General features: G+C 47.5%; 1 protein-coding gene and 1 long non-coding RNA gene across 2 annotated transcripts; both read right to left on the reverse strand.

The window, feature by feature from the left end:
• Positions 1–339: 339 nt before the first annotated feature.
• LOC115302847 lies at positions 340–2,742 on the reverse strand. Its single transcript, XR_003913669.1, has 3 exons — positions 2,671–2,742; positions 810–1,024; positions 340–575 (listed from the first exon to the last, which is right to left on the reverse strand). It is a non-coding gene; the product is annotated as an uncharacterized LOC115302847 (long non-coding RNA).
• A 9,566-nt stretch (positions 2,743–12,308) lies between these two features.
• Positions 12,309–15,728, reverse strand: FOS (Fos proto-oncogene, AP-1 transcription factor subunit). Its single transcript, XM_029950798.1, has 4 exons — positions 15,425–15,728; positions 14,416–14,670; positions 13,881–13,988; positions 12,309–13,756 (listed from the first exon to the last, which is right to left on the reverse strand). Exons 1-4 carry the CDS (start codon positions 15,563–15,565, stop codon positions 13,115–13,117), a joined length of 1,146 nt encoding a protein of 381 aa, XP_029806658.1. The 5' UTR covers positions 15,566–15,728; the 3' UTR covers positions 12,309–13,114.
• Between the last annotated feature and the right edge of the window lie 9,404 nt (positions 15,729–25,132).

A 25,132-nucleotide genomic window follows, 5' to 3' on the forward strand; every position in this document is an offset into this window, starting at 1 on the left:
CTGACACACAGAGAGGGGAGTAAAGTTGTCTAAGTCCACACAGCGGGTGGTGGAGACTGGATATAAAGCTGGCTCTAGAGCCCATGCTGACTCTGAACCCAGGAGCAGAGGCCTCTCCTTCCTAATTCTTCGTCCTTTGGCCTTTCTACATCACCACCCTCCTCTGCATCTCTCTGAGAGGCCACTTCAAACTTCCCCATCCCTCTCTGGGTGGTGATGGGGTTCTCTTGTGAAATTGCTTTGTGGAACCACTTATTGTGCAAGGCTTTATTTGATTGGGTCACTATCTAGATTCCTCCAAAGAACTAACAGTTCTAGAAGGTTTGTCGAAGCATAGGCTTACAGTTGTTTTTGTTTTGTTTTATTTTGTTTTTTAATGCAGAAATTAATCAATTAATTTACCATTTAGTCATCAAGGGCTTATTGAGACCAGTTTCTGTCCCCAGCCCTGTGTGGAGTCTAAGAACACAAAGACACAGAAAACATGGCTCCCGCCCTTAAAGAAACAACACTAATGATATCACATAAGTCTGCACTCTGTGCGCTGGGTCTACACCGCTGTATTCAGAAGATACCTAGGAGAGGAAAGTCAGAGAAATTGTGATGAAGGAGGTGGGACTTGAAATAGGGGTTGGAAAAAAAGGGGCAGGGTTTGCATAGCAAGAAGGAAAAATACAATCCAGCCAAGAGAAAACCTGGACCAGATCCTCAGAAATAAACTATCAAGAGAAAAGGCTGGGATTCTTTTTTGTTGATGTTGTTCCTACCAAATTTTGCCATTTTTATCAAAGTGAACAAAGAGTATGTACTTCCTCTAGCCTCGGTCACCATGACGGGGGCTTCTGAATTGGAGAAGGGCGCTGTGCCTCATATATCCACCAGGGGGCAGAGCTACCGCTTCTGCCGCCATAGCTCAGTACAATCACAGGTGAAGGATCCCAGACTTCTCAAACCAGCCGGTTGGGATGACGGAGGCCAGCGGTGGGCACCAATCTTGTTAGTCTGAGCTGCCTTCATACACAGTCTAAAAGTTAGGGAAGAAGTAGAATGTAGAATGTAGGAGGAACTGGTTGAGTTTGAACGGGAAGAGAGCGAGAGACATTCAAGAGGCATTCCCCTACAGAATCTAACTTCTATGTGCCATGAGAAGACCTTCCCATCATGGCAGAAAGGAGTTCCCACGGGTTCAGGCTAATTGCCTTCTGCTGTTGTCTTAGCTGAGAAAAGTTTAATGCAAGGCTTGGGTCACTATAAAAAAATGACTAATTGCTAGTCTAAGACTGGTTTGGGGACAGCCACGTGATGTGCTCTGGACAAGAGAAGCCATTCCAGCCACTGTAAGGAGGAATGCTTGTGGCTTAAGCAGCCATCACCACAGCCCGGTGGCTGGCTGTGGGCTCTGCAGAGCAGCAGGTGTGCCACTGTTATCCTTTAGGAGGCCTGAAGTCAGTACTTCGTTTACTGCAAACCTGTCACTGAGCCAGGCAACAGGGTCCTGAAGCCACAAAAGCACACAGGGGGTTAGAAGCGAGGCAGAAGGGACTCCAGCCTGAAGCCAGAAATCCTGGCCTTTATCTATCTCTAACTAACTGTGCAAGTTTGGATGAACGAACTTTTTTGAGAGCCTTACTTTCCCCATTTGTGAAATAAAGGGCTGAATTAGGGGGAAATGTGGGTTGTGCTTTCCTGCTCTGAAATTTTGGAAAACACACAGTCCTCTAGCCAGAAAAACTGCGGAATTGGCGAGGGGCAAATGGGGGGAGGTGGGGTCGCGACTGAGCAGCTTGAAGAGTTAGCCCCTGGCCGGCGAGTCCTCAGCAGTGGCCTCTGCCGCACTGCCCGCCCCACCCCCGCCTGCATGGCCCGCGATATACACCCACGGCTCCCTCGGAGACTTCTGGAATCTCACTGGATTCCTCCCAGGAATGCTTATTGCCCTTTACATCTGCAAATCGCTTTACATCAGCAACCCTGCTGCGCGATTATTAATCATCGCAATATTCTTCCTTCCGCCTGGAAGAGGAATTGCAGGGATACGGATTTATGAAGGTGAAAGCCGAAGGTAATTTGCCTAGGATTCATTCAATAATCAGTTAACTATTTTAATTAAGCGCCTCATACGAGCAAGGCGTACAGAGCCACACAAATCCAGTTACTTTTGGGATCAGAATTGTAGGGGTCCCTAGCGAGCTTCACTGACATTCCAATTATGTCATGGGAATAGGGAGTAGTTTCAAGGTGAGGGACGGTCTCCCCTCACACGCCGGACTGATACTGCTGCAAATATTACGACCACCCCCACCCACCCCTACAGTTCATTTTACCAGGCCGGATTAAGGGTAAGTGACCTTCCCAAGGTCACTTATCCCCCAAGGAGCAATACTGATCCCAAGACCTGTGGCTACAAAGCTTTCAACTGCGCCATGGGCAAGGATTTTAAGTTCCGCCCTATAAAATATAAAAGAGAGTTAGGCGAAGGATGGCTGTTTCCATGATTTCCGGCACAGAATGAGAAAATCGTGATCCGAGCTCACCCACCCGGGACAGATGAGACAGCCCCAAATTTTGCCTGCAGCCTCAAAGAGTCAAGTAATGTTTAGAGACTTCAGAGCTCATCCGATCACCCACGCCCTCTCTAGGGGTCCCTAACGCCCCCGCCCCTGGCCTCACCTCGGGTCTGCGGGAAGGGGCGGGGGGCGCGTGACACAGCCTCCGCCAGCACCCTGCGGGGGCGTGGCCAGGAACGGGGGGGCGGGGCGAGGCGGGAGTCCGGCTCCCAGCCTCCTCCAGACGGGCGGCTCGCGGGCTGCGCCAAATATGGGCAGAACGGAAGCGGCGGGCAGACGTCACGGCGCCGGGTGGCGGCCGCGCTGCGGGGCCTGTGACGGGAGGCGCTGACGGCGCCTACGTGTCACCATGGAAACCAAACAGTAAATAGAGGACTTGCGAGCTCCTGGCACGGTTTGACCCTGCGACCCGGCCAGAAGCAAAGGGCCGGAAGCTGGGACGGGCCGGGACAAACCTGGGCCTGGCAGAGGAGGGATGCCGAGAGGGCACCCCCTCGGGAAGCCAGCTATTCCTCGGCCCAGGAGCCAGCAGGGGTGGGTCTAGAATAGAAAGAAGCCCTCCTGGATGAAAAGAAGGCTTCCTGTCCTTTTTGAAGGGCTTCTTTTGGCCTGCAAGGTTGTTGGGGATATTGGTTTGGGATTGTCTTTTCTTACTAGCGGCTAAGAATTCAAGGATCAGAGCCACATTACCCGGCTCAGGTTCGTGCTCTGCCACTCCATTTGGGTGATCTCCAGGAGACCACAATCATTCTGTGCCCCAGATTACTTTATCTACAAGATTAATAGCAGGATTTACCCGCTAAGGTTGTTTTAATGAGTTAATATAGACACGAGTGTGTGTGAGCGTGTGCTTGGAAGAATCTGGCCCATCCTGAGCCAAATCAGTGCTATTTTCTATTACTAAGCAGCAAAACAGTAGCTTACCAAGTATTAGGCAACTACTAAATCATAATATTGTTGTAATGTTTCGTTTTCTTGATCGTTTTTCAGTTTTAAAATAAATAATTGTAAAGGAATTTTCCATTTTATAGTTAATATTAAAATTTAGTAAAGTATTTCCTGTATTAACTGAAATGTATATTTACCAAATAAAAACATCACACCTCTGTTTGCACCGCTTCACAGTATTAGATTTTAAACAAAAAACTCCCCATGCGGATATATATATGATAACAGAACTGAAGTCACTCAAGTTCAATTTCTCAGTCACTGTTGTCTGGGTTTATTTCAAATCTGTTTAAACACAGTATTGTGCACTACCATAGGTTGGAGATGTGCACTGCACCCAAAACTATTTCAAATGACTCTGAACCATTACAAACTTACCCTTAAGATGAAGGCATATATTGGGGCGCCTGGGTGGCTCCGTCAGCGAAGTGTCTGACTTTGGCTCAGGGACGATCTCAGGGCTTAAGGGTTCGAGCCCTGCATCAGGCTCTGATCTGATGGCTCAGAGCCTGGATCCTGCTTCAGATTCTGTGCCTCTCTCTGCCCCCTCCCCCGCTCACACACACTCTGTCTCAAAACTGAACACTTAAAATTTTTTTAACAAGGCGAAGGCATATAACTAAGTCCATATGCTGGGGACCAACTGTTAGTATAACTGGGAGTTTATTTGCACGTTGACTACAATGCATTAAAGGATCAGTGATTTTTAAAATGAAGCTTACATACACGTTATAAAAAGTTGACAGTAATCCCAGCATCTGTTTAGAACTCGAAGCAACAAGACTCTTTCGTTCAGGAAATATTTTGTCACACCTAAAATTGACAGTTTATGGCATTAATAAAAATGCAGACAACTTTAGTTGGTTTCATTATTAGTTTTACATTCTCAGCAGGCAATGTGAGGCCCTGTGGATGAGAGACCTTTGGTTGACCCCCCAGTTATTCCTACCTCCTGGAGTCCATGCCTTTGTGTAATTCCCTCCCCTTGAGTGTAGGGGGAACCCAAGACTCGCCTCTAAGCAATAGAATATGGCAAAGGTGATGGGATGTTACTCCTGTGATATATAATCTGAAATATTTATATATTTACCTGTATTCTATTTCTATATATATCCATCTTACCAGCACGCGCTAGTAGGTTCTCCTTGCAGGTTTGACAAAGCGAACAGCCATGTTGAGAAGGCAGCCTCTGCGATCTGAGGGTGGCCTCTGGCCAATAGCGAGCAGAAAGTCAGGCTTTAGTGACACAATCATAATAAATAAGGTCTGCAAAAACCAGAATGAGTTCAGAAGCAGACTCCTCTCCCTCCAACCATCCTGCTGAAAATTCAGCTCAGCTGACACTTGACGGCAGCTTTATGAGACCATGGGCAGAGGATGAAGCTAAGCCAATCAGTCCACAGAAACTGAGGTAAGAAATGCATGTGGTTTCTAGCTACTAAGTTTGTGATAATTTGTTGCACAGAAGTAAAACCCTAGTCCACCCACACCTGGGACACGTAGCCCTACCTCGCCCCTTGTGTATAGCACAGTAGCGCCAAGATTTTTGAAATCCACTCCTCATGGGGTAATCTCGGAGGGGTTACAGGCTCACCCTAGGTCACATAGGTACGTGTTTTTTTAAGTTTATTTATCTTGAGGTAGAGACAGAGAGCACAAGCAGGCGAGGGGCAGAGGGAGAGGGAGAGAGACGATCCTAAGCAGGCTCCACACAGCAGCACAGGAGCCCGATGTGGGGCTCAAACCCACAAACTGTGAGATCATGACCTGAGCCTAAATCTAGAGTCAGACACTTAACAAACTGAGCCACCCAGAAGTCCCAGAAGTACATATTTAGGAGCAGATTTATTTTTAATTTTCTTAACATTTATTTATTTTTGAGAGAGAGACACAGAGTGTGAGAAGGGGAGGATCAGAGAGAGAAGGAGACACAGAATCAGAAGCAGGCTCCAGGCTCCGAGCTGTCAGCATAGGGCCTGATGTGGGGCTCGAACCCATGAGCTGTGAGTTCATGACTTGAGCTGAAGTTGGCTGCTTAACGGATGAGCCACCTAGGCACCCCTGGGAACATATTTTAACTCTAGCAAAATGGGGAAGCACTTCAGACTTTACAGTCACAAAGAGCTAATCTCAAATCTCAGACCTGCTACTTACAAGTGTGTGACCTTGGTCAATGTGATATTTTTTAGATCATTTTCTTCATCTGTAAAATAAAACTCCTAATAATATCTGCATCATCAGGCTGTTGTGTGGACTTACGAGAGCATCCATTCAACAAAATAATTATTGGATACCCAGTATTGCCAGTTACTGGAGATAAAATGCTTAGCAAAGTGAATACAGTCCCTGATTCAGCATCGCCTGTAAAGTGCATAGCACAGCCTGGCACATAACAAGCACATGTGAAATGTTACCCATTATCAATATTGTACCCTAGGGCTCCAGGTTCTATCCCAACCACATGCCTCCAGATGAACGCTATCAGCTCACATCATAGAACCTCTAGTGTATAAGTGAACTGCCTACACCCCCGGCCCCCACTGGGTATTCCGCAGGCTTAGCAAACTATACACATTGAACGTGGAACTTACTTTCTTATTCCCCAAACCTGCTCTTCTCCCTGTAGTCACAGTCACACAGTCTCCTTGTATGTCGAACCTGGTGAACCTGGGAGTGACTGGGATTCCTCTCCCTCACTTACCTCCCACATCCACTCAGTCACCAAGTCCCAACAGTCCTACCCCCTAATTACCTCTTGTTCCCTCTCCATTCCCACCACCACTGCCTCAGTTCAGCCTACACACAACTGAAGCAAGTAAATACCAGGCTCTTCATGATCTGGCCAGAGTCACCTCTTCCTGACCTATCTCTGGCCCCGTCCGCTTTGATGCTGCAATATTAATGTAAATGAAATCAAATGCATTTATAGGATGCTCTATAATTACATCACCCTCCTTCCCCTCCTCCCTGCTCCACCATATTTTTATAGTTCAGCAAAAGCAAGTGTGTTGTTTTCTGAGTTTGTGCCTTTACGATGCTATCCTTCTTTCTCCTGGAATCCCTCCGCCTGCCATGCGCTTGGCTGGTAAACTCTCTCCAGCTTCAAAGCCCAGCTCAGAGATCACTTGCTCGAAGACTCCCCCAGATAGAGTTCATCACCCCCTCTTCTGCACAAGCATTGCACCTGGTGTTTTCTTTTTTTTTTTATTATTTTTTTTTTTGCACCTGGTGTTTTCACTGTTACGGTGTATTATGTTTACATGTCTTTCTCCCTTACTAGACCATGAACTCTTTGAGTAGAGGACTATGCCTTGCTCATATCTGAAACAAGCATCTAATAAATAGATACCTGGAAATTTTTATTGAATTAAATGAAGTCCATGCGTGCTCCAGAGGGTAAATATTTTCTCCCCTGACCCCCATCTCCCTTAATTATAGAGACAATAAATAATAGCTATACTGTAACAAGCACCCATACATACTAACTTTTTTTAATACTTGCAACAACCCCAAGAGGTAGGTACAGTTTTCCCTCTTTTACTTATGGGAAAACTAAGGTGCAGAGAGGTGACGTAACTGGCCTAAGGTCAAGGAGCCAGGATTCAAAGCTGAGTCTTCGCTCTGAACTCCACTGGATCCAAGTCCTCAAATCCAAATTAACTTACCATATTGTTTTGATAATTAAAGCTGTGATGAGAGTCTCATCGTTGTTCAAAAAGCCTACAAATCAATCATTGCTTCTGCAGATCTGACTGCAAATTGTTCCCCAAAGTAAACATGGCGGCAACTGGGGCCCGCCCCACCTACCCTTGTGATGAAGGTCATGCCTTCCGATCATCACCTTCTGAGGTGAGACCTCAGGGCCTGCTCCTAATATAACCATCGATCAAACCCCCCTGGATTCTTATCCTAATCAACTGATTGAACCAAGCTAAGCACTGCCCTGTCAGTGTGAGCTGAAAGTGAAAAGGGCTTATTAATTAAGAGGAGCTGATGGCCATCAAGCCAAGCAGCCTCCTTGGGACACTGGCCAAGAGACCTTTCTGCCCTTGGGGAAAAGAAAGGCAACTCAGTCTGTGAATGAGTGTGTAGAGCCACTGAAATGAATTGCTTTGAACTCAACCAGTTTATGCTTCTGTTGCTTTCTCCTGTGTGCAAAAAAGTAGCCATCTATCCAGCCAGTGCCCTTCAGAGACTTTGAACTCATTCATCAGGATTCAGTACACTTTATTCCCAACTGCTTTTCCTCAGGTCTGGGCATATTCTTGGTAAATGATGATTATGATGATGAGGTTGATATCAAGAATGATAGTAGTAACAGCTAACCCTTATTCTTCTATTCTTTTTTTTAATTTAATTCTTTTTATTCTCAAGGGAGAGAGCAGGGGAGGGACAGAGAGAGGGGGACAGACGACCCAAAGTGGGCTCTGCACTGACAGCAGTAAGCCCAATGTGGGGCTGGAACCCAAGAACCAGGAGCTCACAACCTGAACTAAAGTTGGAAGCTCAATGGGCCGAGCTACCTGGGTGCCCAGTCTTCTATTCTAATGCAAACTAAATTGTTTGTAGGTTTTATAAATTAGCATACCAGTTTGTAGGTACCAATGAACTCAAGTGGATTTGTGTGATAGTCTAAAATTTCATACGAGGACGCATGTGTGGCTCAGATGGTTAAGCTTCTGACTCTTGGTATCAGCTCAGGTCACGATCTCACAGTTTCTTGGTTCGAGCCCTGCCTTGGGCTCTGTGCTGGAGGTTCAGAGCCGGCTTGGGATCCTCTCCCTCTCCCTCCCTCTATGCCTCTCCCCTACTCTTTCTTTCTCTCTCTCAAAATAAATAAATAAATAAACTTTAAAAAATAAAATAAAATTTCATAAGAATAAAGGTGAGAACCATAGTTTTGTTTGTTTCTTTGAAGATGGTTATACCAGGGCACCTGGGTGGCTCTGTGGGTTACGTGTCCAATTTCGGTTTAGGTCATGATCTTGCAGTTTGTGAGTTAGAGCCCCAGGTCAGGCTCTATGCTGACAGCTCAGAGGCTGGAGCCTGCTATAGATTCTGTGTCTTCCTCTGTCTCTGCCCCTTCCCCACTTGTGCTCTGTCTCTCAAAAATAAATAAAAAACACTGAAGATGGTTATACCTATATTTACCTATACGTCCATTCTTCATCTGATGTTGAAACAGATTTCTCAGTTTGTAATATATCTAGAAGTATCAGTGACCTGCAGTACGCTTATATTATTGGTACCTCTTAAAATTCCTTCCCATGCTAGCTTGGAATACTGCAGAACCCTTGAAAGGAATTTTTTTTTAAACAAAGGAAATGCTCTTCTACCCAGGAAGAAGTCTATGAGGTACACAGCTTTATCTTCACTTTTAAATTCTACTTATCTCCCTTTACATTAATTTTGTAATTTTCACCTGTCTTCATTTATTCAACCCTCTTCATTCATTTAAACAAGCATTTGAGTGCCTCATAGAATCTGGGGATACAGAAGTGACCAAGACAGAAAAGATCCCTGCTTACATGGAACTTACAGTGCAGTGGTGAAGGAGGGCGGAAATCCATTAAAAAGGAAAAGAAAACATAAATTAGATGTTGTTGTGAATGGTGACATGTGCTATGGGGAAACAAAGCAGGACAATGAGACAGAGTCATGGGGAGGAAAAGTGGGCATAAATTACTTCAGATAGAATGATATGGGAAGGGCTCCTGAAAGAAGTGTCCTTTGAGCTGAATCTTGAATGACTGGAAGGAGCTGAGGCCCAACAGAGGGACGGCAAGTGCAAAGGCCCTGCAGCAAGCCTGCTGTGTGTCCAGAATGGAAAGAAGGCTGGTTAGCAGCGCTGTAGGGGGAAAGGACGAGGCAGAGATGTGAAGGAGCAATGATCCTTCCCTGTAGTCAGCACGGGACGGATAGTTCTTTCATGTTAACAGCAAAACAGCACATCTGGAACGGATCTAATGTTCAGCATTCAGATGATGCTCAATTCCCATTTCTTTTTTGATTATTTGATTATTCTGGGCTTCGAGGAAGTCTCATACACAGTTTAAAGACTGATTTTGTTTTGCTTTGTATTGTTTTAGATTTTTTGTGTTTGAAAAACACTGAAACTTCAGGTGCTCTTAGAGTAATCATCTGAGAATTTTTACTTTGCCTCAGCCTCGCTTTTGTCATTTAATTAAAGATGGCATAATTGATTTACTTTCATTCACGCATAGAAAATTGCTGTGGATACAAAATTACTGTTCTTAGAACAAATTGCTAAATGCTCCCCTTTACTTTTAATAATTGGGCAAGATGCAGGGATGTGCAAAGATAGTACAGAATCTATACGCCACCAGGATATGGAGATAAATATTTTTTTCTTCTGCTCTTTTTTTTCTAAAATTAATTTGGAGCTGGAAACACATTGGCAAGGTATTCACTTTGAAATTGAATTGGGCAGAGGTCAGAGGAGGCCGTGGAAGAATTCCAGGAGCCAAGGATAGAAGTGGGGTATGTGTTTGAGACCAGACGTAAAAGATGGGAAAGCCCCACTGCTTAATATCATACAAGGGTCTGGAATAGGAGAATTTAGGGAATATGTGTGGAATGTACTTCTGCTCATGGAAATAGGGCGGAATGTATCCATCCACCAGGCCAATATTTATTATCTCTGTACTAAGCACCAGACACTGAGATGGGTCTGGGGATCCATTGATGAGCTAACCCAGACATGTTCCCCATAAGAAAATGGCCCCTCCCATCCTCATTCTCATCCCCTTCTATCATGTGTGTATCTTTTGGGATAGTTGTTTTGTTGAGACCAGTGCGAGGTCATATCTTGTGGGTAGAGATCAGTCTTTCCCAAAAGGAAGTCGACATTCCTAGTATCCATCATCCATGGGAGTTGTTGAATCCTGACTCAGGAAAGGAAGATTTGGAAAGAGCCCTTTGACTGAAAGAGAGAGAATGCCTTTCTTTTCTCGATCCCATGAAAATAGTCCGCAGGGAGCTTGGTGAGATGTCAATTCTATGGAGTGTACTCTGTCCTCTGAGAAGCCTGCTAAGGGATTCCCTGTATGCAAGTACCTCTCCCAAGACCTGTAATGCGGTCTTGTTGATGGGGAAGCCTGCTTTTCTCTGGGTTAGGGTGAAATAGAGGAACGGTCTGTGTCTGGGCATAGGATAAGGCTGTCAAAGGCAAAGCACTGTTCTTTCTCTACAGTCAGCATGGGACAGACGGGGCCATTAGTCAGGTCCTGGGGAGCAGTTTAGTGTCCAAGACTGAAGTGTAGACACCCTTCTCCACCTGAGAAATCTCCTTCTGTGGGTTGTTATTCCTGTAAGTATGAGGGGGCGGGGAGCACTAGCTTCTTTACAGAGCATCTCACCTTGTTATTTCAGTCTATGTGTTAGTTATAGCAATTTTGTAATTAGTCTAGGCCACATTTAAAAGCTACAGAAAATGTACCCTCTGAACAGCAGATAGGGAGTCTAAAGCGACTTCCATCATTGCAAGACAGGCTAAAGTAGCATGCAAGTCCTATGTGACAGATCAGTGTTCTCAAGAGCCTAAAGTAAATTGGTTTCAGATGTTAATTATTGTGTGAGGCACAGGGAGACCATAGGTGAGAACATCAACCTCAACGGAACTGTCATTTTCAATTAAAACTTCCAACTTGACTGAGTGTGACCTCCCATAACCACCCAGTGACGTTCATTATTACCAAAGCATCGGGAGACCAGCCCGAAAGCTCCTCTCCCACCGAGCAGGTGAGGAAGCATGGCCTCTGGCTTCCAAGCACGGTACTAGCGTGGGACCTGAGAACGGAGTGGGGAAGGGCCCCGTCTCCTTTCTTCGTGGTCTGTGCATGTGCGTGTAAGGGCCCCATTACTAGAGGTGTCCCAGACAAAGGTCACGGTCTTCTTAAAGATTCTAAGTTAAAGCTTATTCAGAGTCATGTTGACTTCTCCCTAATGAGCTATTACATAACTTTTTATTTGCTGAATGATCAACCATTATTTGTACTGTTCAAGATCTCTTTCAAATTCTCAGGGCCAGTTTTCTCTTCCTCCGGTGTAAACTGAAGGGCAGGCATAAGATGTTAAAGAAATGTCAGAAATTACAATGCCTGTGTTACCAAGGGATAGGACAGTAGCCCTCCTTTCCTAGTGAGAATAAAAATGGTCCAACTAAATGTATGTTTGAGTTAAGGCCTGGGAAGTTTTGTTCCTTTTTTTAAACCAAGTATTAAGAGGAAGCTAAGCCTTAGGGATAGGATAAGGTATGAGGAAGTTAATTTAGATTTATCTCACGAGTAGAACACCGAGAAAAGCATTCATTCTAACCTTTCTTCGATTTGCTCACTTTGAAAGTGAGAGTAACCCCTCGCATAATTTTGTGGGAATAAAAAGTTAAAGTGGTTTGTACCAAGCTCAATTCTGCTTGTTTAAAAGGGTTCCTTTAAGATCAAGAACTATCAATTTAATACTAGCACGGCTAGATCTAAATATTTCCCCCCTTGACTTCCAAAACAGAGAAAGAACAGGAAGACATGTTCCCACAAAAGCCATGGCACAGCCAATTCCCACCCCCCCAGAATCTTCTAGAGAATCTTAGCCTTGCCAGATGAACCCTTATTTGTAAAATAGTCCAACATCAGTTCTAGGGTTTCCTTTTCCTCTTTGATAAAGGATCAAAGAGAGGGGTGTGTCCCCCCTCCAGGAGCCACCATTCTTGACAAACTGGTCTCCCATACCTTCCAGAATCTTACAAAACTTCCAGAATGAAGCACACAAGTTTGGTCGCATTCAACTTAAATGCTTTTATTGACAATGCCTTTGAACAATAAGCAAACAATGCTTAAATTTTTCATTCAAATTCACTTTCCACATGTCAAAAGACCTCAAGGTAGAAAAAAATAAAATAAAAATATAAATATCTGAGAATCCATCTTAATAAATAAATTAAAAACACAATAAAACGTTTTCATGGAAAACTGTTAATGTCAGAACATTCAGACCACCTCAACAATGCATGATCAGTAACATTACGATGAACATTGATGTTGAAGAAAAACTACAGTACATGGATATAGCTATTTATTTCTATCTACCAGAAAATAAAGTCATATCTTTTCTTAGTTTAATATTGGTCATTGCTAATCAGAACACACTATTGCCGGAACACAGTAGTTATTGTTAAAATCAGCTGCACTAGATACAATTCGAAAATATCCAGCACCAGGTTAATTCCAATAATGAACCCAATAGATTAGTTAATGCTATGAGAAGACTAAAGAGAAAGAGATAAGAGACACAGACCCAGGCCTGGCTCAACATGCTACTAACTACCGGCTCTCAGATGTGTCACTGGGAACAATACACACTCCATGCGTTTTGCTACATCTCCGGAAGAGGTAAGGACTCGAGTCCACACGTGGATGCTTTCAAGTCCTTGAGGCCCACAGCCTGGTGTGTTTCACGCACAGGTAAGGTCCTCCCTAGGTCTACGGGAACCCTCCAGGGAAGACGTGTTCTCCTCTCTGTAATGCACCAACTCGGGCAGCAGCAGCACTTGTGGGTGCCGGCCACCTCCCCTCCCCGCCTGCTCACAGAGCCAGCAGTGTGGGTGAGCTGAGCGAGTCAGAGGAGGGTTCGTTGCTGCTGCTGCCCTTGCGGTGAGCAGCTGCACAGCTGGGGAAGGAGTCAGCCTCAGGGTAGGTGAAGACGAAGGAAGACGTGTATGTAGTGCAGCTAGGAGTACAGGTGACCACCGGGGTGCACAGAGGCTCCAGCTCTGTGGCCATGGGCCCCATCCCCAGGGAGCCACCATGCAGGGGCTCCCAGTCTGCTGCATAGAAGGAACCGGACAGGTCCATGTCTGGCACAGAGCGGGCGGTCTCAGAGCCGCTGGGCCTGGATGACGCTGGGAACAGGAAGTCATCAAAGGGCTCGGCCTTCAGCTCCATGCTGCTGACGTTCTTGACGGGCTCCACGGAGGGCTTGGGCTCAGGATCATTGAGGAGGGGCAGGGTGAAAGCCTCCTCAGACTCGGGGGTGGCAGCTTCCGGCAGGCCCCCACTCAGATCTAGGGAAGCCACAGACATCTCTTCGGGGAAGCCCAGGTCATCGGGGATCTTGCAGGCGGGTCGGTGAGCTGCCAGGATGAACTCTAGTTTTTCCTTCTCCTTCAGCAAGTTGGCAATCTCAGTCTGCAAAGCAGACTTCTCATCTTCCAGTTGGTCTGTCTCCTGTATACAGAGGGATAAAGCAAAGCATAAGACACAGGCTTCCTCAAGGGCCCTGCTCCCCTATACCCAGTCTCCAACTTTCTCCCACAGTTTGAGAAAGGAGTGACCCCCAGGATCTACCTACCGCTTGCAACGTATCCGTCAGCTCCCTCCTCCGGTTCCGGCACTTGGCCGCAGCCATCTTATTCCTTTCCCTTCGGATTCTCCTTTTCTCTTCTTCTTCTGGGGACAACTAGAAAAAGAATTGTCAGAAAGACCAACAGTCAGTGAAAGGTCTGCCATCAGCTCTGTTCAGCCACCCCAGGGAAACTGGCCATTGCTGCTTCTCAACTTCCTGGCACCTCTGCCGGGAAGCCATTTCTAACCTGCAGTTGTGGGCTAGGTGTGACTTGCATTTAAAATAAGATCCTCAGCATGAGAACAAAGAAGAGCCCAGTCTCAAAGCATGAGGTAGGAACCTATTAGGGAAGACACTATTGTAGTACTTCTTGGAGTAGGGCTATCAGAATCTGGCTTCGGATGGAAATGGCTTGGAGCCAGGGTTCCCCGTTCACAAAGGGTAGTGAATTCCATCAGTGGCTTCACCCTATCTGCTGTGCTCCCCATCTCCACCGATGCCAACCCATGCCCCTGCGGAGAGAAGGCACGGAAGAACTCACTTGTTCCACTTTGCCCCTCCTGCCAATGCTCTGGGCTCTGCCTCCTCCAGGCACCGTCTTCACGACTCCAGCCCTGGAGTAAGCCCCAGCCGAGGGGGCGGGAACTCCGTAGGGATGGGGGGCTCTGGTCTGAGATGGAGCCACGGAGGAGACCAGCGTGGGCTGCACCAGCCACTGCAGGTCTGGGCTGGTGGAGATGGCAGTCACCGTAGGGATAAAGTTGGCACTGGAGACGGCCAGATCCGTGCAGAAGTCCTAGAACGAAACAGAAGGGGAAAGCTGACGTGAGTGAGCCGGTTCCGCACACAGGTGGGGCGAGCCGAGTTTCCAGTGTCGCATGCAGCAGGGAGAGAGAGGGAGAAGCATGCCCTGGACTGCGCTCGTCTTTTTATATGTCCCTCATCCTGGATGGAAGGTCTCCCCGTTTCCTCCTAAGAAATCCGCAACGCGGTGCCGCTCTCCTCCACCCTGCCGCTGCGTCCCCGTTATCCCTTCGGCATCACTCGCTTGAAAGGGGGTTTGTTATAAATATCCCTGACGTCTGCGCTGACGCAGGCGCCGCTCCGGAGTCTCCTGAATGAACTCGCTTTTTATCAATGAAACTGCCTTACACACCCGCCTGCTTCGCCCTCCTCCCCCGCCCCTCCTCCCTGCTCCAGGCTGCTAGGGGAGGGGGAATTGCCGCTTTTTGCCGCCTCCCGGAGGAGCCAGCATCTAGTTCGCGAATCTTTGCTTGGGACCTGTTTGCCCCAGCTAATGTCAGAGACCAGTCAGAGAGCGCGGTCCGAGGGCAACTCAGGAGTGAGCCCATCGCGGGAGAGGAGGACCAATTCTTACTATGACAAGCGTGCGTGCGCTCCGAACAAGTTCGGGGCTCTCCGAGATAGGGCTGCTCCGGCCCGGGCAGCCTCCCCTCCCCGGCCAAAGGGGTCCCCGACTCGTCTCCCCGAGCGTCCCGCCCCGGTGTCTCCTCCCCGGTCACCTCGAGCCCCATGCCCGCCAGCCTCACCTGCGCATTGACAGGAGAGCCCATGCTGGAGAAGGAGTCGGCCGGTGAGTGGTAGTAGGAGAGACTGTCCCCGGCCGGGGAGGCGCTGCTGCAGCGGGAGGAGGACGCCTCGTAGTCGGCGTTGAAGCCAGAGAACATCATGGTCGCGGTGAGTCTAGGCCCGGGCGAGGGGCTGAGGGGCAGAGACAGGTAGGAGCTGTGGGGCAGAGCTGGTAGGAGCGCGGTCACTGCTCGTTCGCTGCGCCGCCGCCGCCGGCTCTGTGTCGACTTCTCGGCTGCTCGCTGCAGATGCGGTTGGAGTACGAGGCGCCGCAGCCACTCCTTTTATAAACAGCATTCTATGAATGAGCCGCCGTACGTCATATATGGGCGCGACCATCGCAGCGCTGGGGGGGTGGCGGGCGGACCTGGACACGCCTGCTGCCTCCTTGCCGCCCCCGCCGCCCTCGCTGCCCCCGGCCTCCCTTCTTGATGAGTTTCCTTATCTGCTAAATGTTTCTCAATTTGGGTCTCGGGGTCTCATGGACCCCCTAAGATGAGGGACTCCGGGGATAGCTCCCCCCACGACCACAGGGAACAACCGTGGAAACCTGCTGACGCAGATGTCCTAATATGGACATCCTGTGTAAGGTGGGGGGGACGGATTGACGGGAACTGCTCGCGGGCTGCAGCCAACACCGAGGGTGCAGCGCGGGGGGGAGGCGGGGGCCGCGGCCGGGGGAGGGGAGGCGGGAAAGGCGAAGAAGGCGAGCGAACATTCGCACCTGGTTCAATGCGGCCCCTGTTCCCGGGGCGCAAGGGGGGATGGGATGGAAGCGCCTTTTTACCAGTATACGGAACCCCGGAAACGTGCTGGGGCTTAGGTGAAGGAGAAACAGGTACAGAGCCCGAGGGCCTAAGCCTCAGCCCCCGAAGGAATGCGCCCCACCCTACTACATTCCAAATTCTAGCCCTAATTCAGTGCTGACTGTGGAAGCAGACCCTTAAAGCCCCCACTCTCGAGCAGTACTAGGACTGTTACTGCATTTGGAAGCAGAAAGTGGGGAGATCCAAAATAAGGGACTATGATAACCTACTTTATCTACGATGCTGGACGTTTGAATTTTAATTTTTTGTTTGTTTTTAAGGAAAAAGTGCATTTTTTCCCCCTCGGCCATACTTAGGGATGTTAGTGATACTGTCAAATCTCTGAGACACTAGCCAGTAAACCTTGTGCAGGACCTCCATGCAAGGATGTCTGATGGGTTGATTTGCTTACTTCTGAGCGAGGGTCCGGGGAGTGAGGTGGGGGCGAGGGGTTGTTATGTGGGCAAGGTGGTCGGATGGGAGTACCGGGTGGAGAGAGCTCTTGGGGGAGCGCAAGTCCAATCTGGGGAGTTAGATGTGGTTCGGTTCCCCAGGAAACTGGGCTTACAGGGAGCCCGCAGTGAGTGATTTTCCAGCGCGGACTTGGAGGGGGGAGCACCGGGGACGCTGAAGGATCGTGGCCAGCAGCGCCCAGGCTAGAGACCTCGGCCACTGGGACCTAAGACGTGGCCCCGTGGCCTGGAAATTGGGGCAGCTAGATGCTCAAGAGTGTGTTGCGCTCCCAGACGCCCCCAGCCTCCTGCTCTGCTGCAAAGGACACAGCTGGGGTCACATTGCCCCCGGTTGGGTCCCCGCGCGCCGGCCACCTCCGGGACGCGAAGCCGCTGATCCCCAGCAGAGCCCCGGTGTCCCTCCCCCCACTCTTGTGGCCAGGGGCTCACGGAAAGGGGCGAGGCGGGATTAGGGTAGCGGGCGGATCCCTCGGAGAGCGCGGGGAGCCGGACCGCCGACCAGCCTCCAGCCGCCGCACCCCGGAGCCAGGAGATCCTGCTATAGATAGTAACAGGGAAGCTGCTGTTTACAGCAACACTGCGCCGCCAGGGCTGTCTCCAGGCGACGCCGCTCGGCCGGGCGCGCCGACGGCCGGGCCAGGCTGCCCTCCCTACTCGCTCCCCCGGGGCCTCGGCCTCCCCGGCCCGGCTGCGGCCACTCCCGCCGCCTGACATCATCCTCCGGGTCCTGGGACTGCGTGCGGCTAGCGCGCCGCGGTGCGCTAACCTCCATTCTTAGAGATGAGAACCCGGCGGGAGCTGGGAGGGCAAGGAGGCGGGGATTCGTGGAACTGGGCCACTTGCTATTTTTGCATTCCCTGTCACAGGCAGAGGTGAAAACAGAATTTCATCATTGTATGTCACTGGTTTATGTTGGTGGGAATTTAGGCGCCTTTCTCCCCCCTCCCCTCCACCCCGCACTTATAAAAGGAGAGCGAGAAGGAAAAACGCATAAATACATAAACACAGACTTCTTGGAGCTGCCCTGAATCCTGAAGCATTTCTTTGGCCTTCAGTTCTCTTAATTCTATCATCTGACAGGCTACTTCCCTGTCCTTGATTATTTAAAAAAAAAAAAAAAAGTTATGAAGGCGAATCCATCTCTCTTCTTATTAGCTTGGACAAAGTAGGTCAAGCTTTGAATTCCTGGGTCTGGCCTTGCCTTTCATTCATAACTGATCTCAGGCCACTTAAGAGAAAATCTAGAATGATTTCATTTGCTTTCCCTTCAGAGTTTGAATTAGCTCAACTCAATACCTAAAGGCTGTGTCAAGATTTTATATCCCAGGATTTCTCTCATATATCACTTTATCCTGTCTTGGCCAATAAAAAAAAAAGGATCTCTGAATGAACCTGTCCCCCCGACAGATAGCTTAACTCTTTCCTTCCCGGTGCCATTATGACATGAGAGTTGGAGACTTAACAAATCCATCCTCTGAAAAGGATAGTACCATGAATTCATAATTATTTTATTTATTCATCCAGGAACTATTGAGAGCCTCCTATGACCATGCACTCCTATGAGTTCTGGGGCACTTACTGTACAAAACAGAGCGGACCTGTCCCTACCTTCAGAGACCTTCCAGCCTCAGGGAGAAGAGGGACAAATCAACAAAGAATTGTAAGTGGCAGAAAGTGCTTTGACAGAGATAAGAACAGGGTGCTCTGGGGCACAGAGGAGGGCTCAGACACCAGGATCAGAGGAAGGGGCTGCGGTAAAGATGGGACCTGGATCCACCATCCTCTGAGAAATGACATGATAAAGATTGAAATATCAGAGCATCTAAATCTGCCCTCCTAACGTACTCTCACATCTGAATCTGCTCATGGTATCCCCTCCAGGTCTGCGAAATCACATTTTTAATATGGAGCTCACATGATGTAGCCTTAAAATAGAGGGAAATCAGAATCAAGGCGCGAAATTATCTTTGCCATTTGCCAAGGTCAGAGTGACTTTGAGACAGATGTGTGTGTGCCTCTGTGAACATGGTGCTGCCTTCTAGCCGGGTAGAGATTCTGTGTTCTGGACAAGTCTGAGCATATAAACCAAAACTTACGCAGTTTGTGATTATCTATGTGCGGAGATCCTCCTATTTGGGGATCCAAACGTGAAAAGGAGGGTAGAATCCCGTGTCTGATTTTAACCCAAACTGAAAACAAATATATCTTTCCTCCACAGCTGTTCCTTATCAGATAGAGACTTTTCCTATTTTGCACTTCTCTGGCATTTGAGTTAAGAGACCTGACCCACATCAGGCGTTTGTTCTGGAAGTCAGTGCACATTGTTTAGCCTGGTGTTATTGCAACATTAAGTGAAAGGCTGCTGTCTGTACCGCCTACGTAAATGCTGCCGCACACAATCCGTCCTCAGCATGCAGAAGTAGTTATTTATTTGGGGAAGTGTGGTCTAGCGGTGAAGAGTTGTGGTCAGAGCACGGGACCAGAAGTCAGGAAGATGCGTATAGCAAAATCAACTCCTTCAGGGACTTGGGGAAGTCACTTCTTAGACTTGTTTAACATCTACATGCTTTTGGTCTTTGTCTTTTTCGTGTACTGATATTCACTGAGCACCTTGCACAGTCCCTAGCCCGTGTTAGGTGTTGATGATCATCTCCTGAATGGACGGATGAATGAATGAATGAATGAATGAATGGATACCCTCTTCCCAGCAAAGCAAATATTGTCCTTTATGGGTACTTAGAAATCAAGAGATAAGATTCTTTAAATCTTTGGAAAGACTGAACAGGCTGAGTCTTTTATTCTTGGGCATGAATAGGCAAAAATTGGAAAAGAGAAAATAACAAGATGTTAGGGCTATTTTCAGCTGGTGCAGGCTCTGTGTCCAAAGAACACCCCAGTGGTTTGTGATGAAACATCAGACTTGTCCTTGTTTTTGAGCCCCATGATAAAGACAGCCAGTGCCCATACATAAATGCCACATTGTCTGCAATGACAATGACCATGTTACCACCACCCTCTAATTTATTCATTCTAAATGTCTGGACCCAAGGAGGGGGCAGGACTCACACACCCATGACACCCATGGAGGGTTTTAAGGGTCAAGGTTACTCACCCTATGGCTCAGACAGTGAGCAAAAAGACTGCTCCTATTTTAAAACACTGGAGGCACAGGATTACCACCACCATCACTACACACACACACACACACACACACACACACACACACACAAATACACGCACCTCCCCACCACCACCACCCCCGCCACAGCCACCACGTCTAATTAGTACTAGGGATTCAGCCTCTTTGGGAAAAAAACTGCATTCCTTCTGAACAACTCTTGGCTTTTTGACAGGAGATGATGATTCAATGGGATCCCCGTCCTTCTGCTAATGCGAGCATTTAAAACAAAGCTCAGTGTGGTCCCTGGGATACACTCCATCTGGAGCTGAGGACATTGGGGAATAGTTACAGGGCCTAAGAAGGACATTTCAGCCCAAGCTTGCAGCATTTGTCAGCACAGCCTGTGTCGTCGGACCCTCCTTGTCAGTCATGCTGAAACGTTGCAGAAAGTAGAGCTCACCATGGGCAGACAAACAAGTCTCCAGGTTGTCAGCTCCTCGGATGTCCTGAGCTGAACTGCTGTTGCGTGAGTGACTTAGCTGCTGGAATTCCAAAAGAAACCCATCTATATGTCACTAACCCCATAGGAAAACGACACACACTGACCAAACACTACAGCTGCAGGACTCCCATCCAAGAGGGAAAATCCCACAGTCAGCATGGGGAGGGCCAGTGACGGCCAGAACTGGCTAGCACATGACGTGCTCCGAGGTGTTAAGACATCTCGAGCGTGGTTTACACCATTTTATCTACTGTCTTGCTCAACAAGAAAGATCCTTAAAAGAGACAGTAATGATTGTGATGGAAAAAAAAAAAAAAGATCCCCAATCTAAACCAGGAAGGGGCGTCTGGGTGGCTCAGTCTGATAAGCGTCTGACTTCGGCTCAGGTCATGATCTCACAGTCTGTGGGTTCAAGCCCATCAGGCTCTGTGCTGACAACTCAGAGCCTGGAGCCTGCTTCAGATTCTGTGTCTCCCTCTCTCTATCCCTCCCCTGCTCATGCTCTCTCTCTCCTCCTCTTAAAAATAAATAAAACAGGGGCACCTGGGTGGCTCAGTTGGTTAAGCCTCCGACTTCGGCTCAGGTCAGATCTCACGTTCGTGGGTTCTAGCCCTGCATCAGGCTCTGTGCTGACAGCTAGCTCAGAGCCTGGAGCCTGTTTCAGATTCTGTGTCTCCTTCTCTCTCTGCCCCTCCCCATCTCATGTTCTGTCTCTCTCTGTATCAAAAATAAATTTAAAAACATTTAAAAATTTTTTAAATAAAAAAATAAACATTACAACAGATTTATAAAAATAAATAAATAATCATAAAAAATTTTTTAAATCCCCAATCTAAACCAGAAAGGGGTGCATGTGAAACTCAGTCCGTTATGTGTCTGACTTCAGCTCAGGTCATACTGTGGGTAAGTTCAAGCCCCACGTGAGGCTCTGTGCTGATGGCTCAGAGCCTGGAGCCTGCTTCAGATTCTGTGTGTGTGTCTCTCTCTGCCCCTCTCCCACTCATGTACACAAGTGTTTGCTTGTTCGATCTCTCTCTGTCTCTCTCAAAAAAATAAAATAAACAAACATTAAACCAGGAAAATCCTGGCTGGTATGCAAGAATTCAGTTACGTTGCCTTCTGATGTATAGATTAGGGAGAGTTTCATCCTCAAATATGAATACTTTTTGTCTTAATTTAGTATTTGATTGTGTCCTACATGAAAACTTCCAGTTGCAACTCCCAGCTGAGGTCTGATTTTCTCCACTGATCTTTTACGCGGAGTGTCAGTGCATTAGAGGTCACCGGTTAAAATCCCCAAGATGACTTTACTGAAGAATTCCACCATCAGGCTCGGGCCCACCAGACACGGAGAGGTGACCAGTTAAGACAGGGACAGATTAGATGCCAAAAGTCTACTCTCTCACTTAGTAGGGCTCTGAGTTAAATCATAACACTAAACACTAAATCATCAATCCCTTCAAACTTGTTTAGTGGCCAATTTACAGAATTGCACTGTAGAAAAGAAATTTCCATTCCTTCCTGAGGTCTACCAAATATATGGCCCAGCCCCTGCCTCGCCCTCCAACCTCATCTTGAAACACTTTCCCTCATCTCCTCCATTCCAGCCACACTGGCCGCCTTTCTGTTCCTCAAATCTGCCAAGCTGGGTGTGTAGCTGGGACTTTCTAGCCATTGTCCCCTCTTCCCTCCAGATCTCCACATGTTGACTCTTCCTCATGATCAATGCCTGCTCAAATATCCAAATCTCCAGGAAGCCTGTCCCATCCCCTGTCCAATGTGGCATCCCTCAGTCACTTTCTGTTACATTACCTGGTTCTATTTTCTATCTAAGACTTAGCACCATGCTACCCTATTTTTTTATTTACGTAGTTTTCCCCCGTCTTCCTCTACTAGGCCATAATTTGCACAAAAGCAGGGACCTTATCTGTCTTATTCAGTAGGAAACTATCCTCAGTGCCTAGCTTCCTGACACTAGAAGGCTTCAATAAATGTTTGTGGAAAGAATGAACATTAAACAGAAATCTCAGCAGCTATTGTCCATGTGGCTGAGAAACAGCACGGATTCTCTTTTTGGATAAAGGGGTTTGACAGGTGACTTCTTACCTGTACTCTCCATGGTGAGGGGAACCAAAATCCTATCAGCGCCTCCTTTATCAAGCATAATAATATAAAATGCTTACAAACTCCGTGGGTACACCCATCCTTAGAACTGTACAGACCATCGTATTTGCTGTCTCAGTGCTTCTTCCACTACCTGTAGTTTTAAATCCACAGCCACCCCATTCAGAAACAGTGATCAGCACAATGAGAAAAATCTATCTAGGATAGGTTCTCCTTCAAAATCCTTTTTTATTTTTTTAAGGTTTATTTATTTATTTATGACAGAGAGGGAGAGAGAGAGAGAAAGTGAGAGGAGGAGGGGCAGAGAGAGGAAGACAGAATCCCAAGCAGGCTTCACCCCTTCAGCGCAAAGCCTGAGGTGGGGCTCGAACTCAAGAACCAAGAGATCATGACCTGAGCGGAGATCAAGAGTTGGAGGCGTAATTGACTGAGCCACCCAGGTGCCGCCTCCCCCTACATCCTTTCAGTTTCACAAACTCAAGTTAATACTACAAGTGACTTTTTAGAAAGTATTTAGGCATAAGATTTAAAAACCTAACTTTTTGTCTGAATGTTTAAAAGCCCTGGGAATAGACCACGATAAAATGTTTATGGCCCCAATCCTAAAATGACTATGGGACCCTCCCAACCGGTTCAAAGTAAAAACAGCATTAAATTACAAAAAAATCTTTTATTTCAAAAAATAAAACTCACAGGCATGCTGAAATAAGGCCAGGATGTAAGTTTACGTGGGAGGGAAAAATTGTGGTTGCCCAGTGCCGGGAACAGTGCCTTGCAAAATAGCAAGGTACTCAATAAACAGAATGATGGCTACAGTTTTCCAAATTCCTTCTTGAATGACCCTTATCCCCATCCCTGCCCCTGTTCTGGCCCCAACATGTGCTTACTTAGCTTCTTGGGCAATCTAGCCATGACTGGGCATGTGGCTGGGGCTAGGTCAGTATTTGTTGACTGTGAGACTTGCACTGGACAGGACTGGAGTGTCACATCCACACGATCACCTGAGGCCTAACTGCAGGGCCAACATCAGCCCTCTCTTGGCTGAATTTGAACTTGAAGGTTACAACGGAGGACCGCGTATTCCTGCCCCACTCACATTGCTTAGCTCAATGGATGGGATCAGCCCACAGGATTCTTCGTTTGCATGCTTTGGCTGAATCATTCTCTTCCCTCCTCCAGATTAATCAGGGGGGCTGGAATAAACTGTGGGCAACCTGTCCGGAGGGTGTCTGTGGGTGAAGACTCTTCCTTTGCTCCTGGCCTCTGCTTGTTGTGAATGGGACACTTCACAGCAGGCAGGACTTCGGGGGCGGGGAGGGGGGGGAGTTCATTTTCTACTATGACTTTGCCATCCAAGTCAAGTGTTCTTCCAGTGGGTGTCTGTCTGAGCATGGAACTTGGAAGAGAGTGAAGCAAGGCGTTGTGAAAGAGGCTGGGGAAATGGAGAAAACCTGGTGTTAAATAGTGCTCCGCTCATTGGCTGGCCAGATCAGCAGGCTCACCAAACAGCAGCTCCAAGCCACAGTGACTATTTCAACACTTCTTACCCGTTTCTGGCCCTTGTGGCAATATGACCAGAGAAGTACATAAAAAATAATAGTAATGGAGAAAACCGGAGAGCTTCGAATGAAGTGATTTTAGATTGTATGTTTAGATAAGAGCGGCCCTGCGGTGTTTATCACACATCTGATTTGAGATTGATTTAGTTGTGGTCTTTCTGTTTTTAGTGTTTATTTATTCATTTTGGAGAGAGAGAGAGAGAGAGAGAACAAGCAGGAGAGGGACAGAGAGAGAGGAGCAGAGAATCCCAAGCAGGATCCATGCTGTCAGCACAGAGCCCAACACAGTGCTCAGTCCCACAGACCAAACTGTGGGATTATGACCTGAGCTGAAATCAAGAGTTGGACACTTAACTGACTCAGCCATGTAAGTGCCCTGATTTAGTTGTGGTCTTCCCAGAAATCTCTATCCTACTTTCTGTTATTCCATTGGTTTCAGAATCCCCACCAGGGAAGAAAATACCTGCAGGTACTAGGTAAGACCTCGACAAAGTTCATTTCTTCATGACTCAAATTGTACAGGAACAATTACCTTATTCCTTCTTCTTCATCCAGTACCTTTACTGAGTATCTACTCTGTGCTAGTCACTGGAATCCATAGTAAACAGACAAGATTCCTATTGAAGCAAAGCTCACAGTCTAGTGATAAACAAGAAAACAATCAAAAATACCAGAGAAAAGTGAGTGCTGGGTAGGTAATTAAGATGGAGAGATATGCCGTGAGTGTTTGGATTAGGTGGAAGGAGGTGACTTTTGTCATGAGAAATAAATGATAGGAAGGAAGCAGCCATGGGTAGACAAGGAGCAGAGCATTCTGGACAGAGGAAATGCTTCCCAATGTAAAGTTAAGTACTGGGAAACACAATCGTTGATCCTCCCTCACCTCTGAACCCAGCAACCCTCTGTCCTTAAAATGCGCACGTGAGGCTCTAGAGTCTGAGTTGCCACCAAATCGTCTCTCCCTCCGCCAGATGATAGACACCAAATTTTGGATCAGTGCTACCAAATTTGGAAAGGTCCCAGCTCTTCCCAGTTTACTTTCCTCTCTAGCGTCACTCTACTTCAAACCAGGTATGGACAGTT

The sequence above is a fragment of the Suricata suricatta genome, chromosome 9, assembly GCF_006229205.1.
Source record: "Suricata suricatta isolate VVHF042 chromosome 9, meerkat_22Aug2017_6uvM2_HiC, whole genome shotgun sequence".
Taxonomy (NCBI): domain Eukaryota; kingdom Metazoa; phylum Chordata; class Mammalia; order Carnivora; family Herpestidae; genus Suricata; species Suricata suricatta.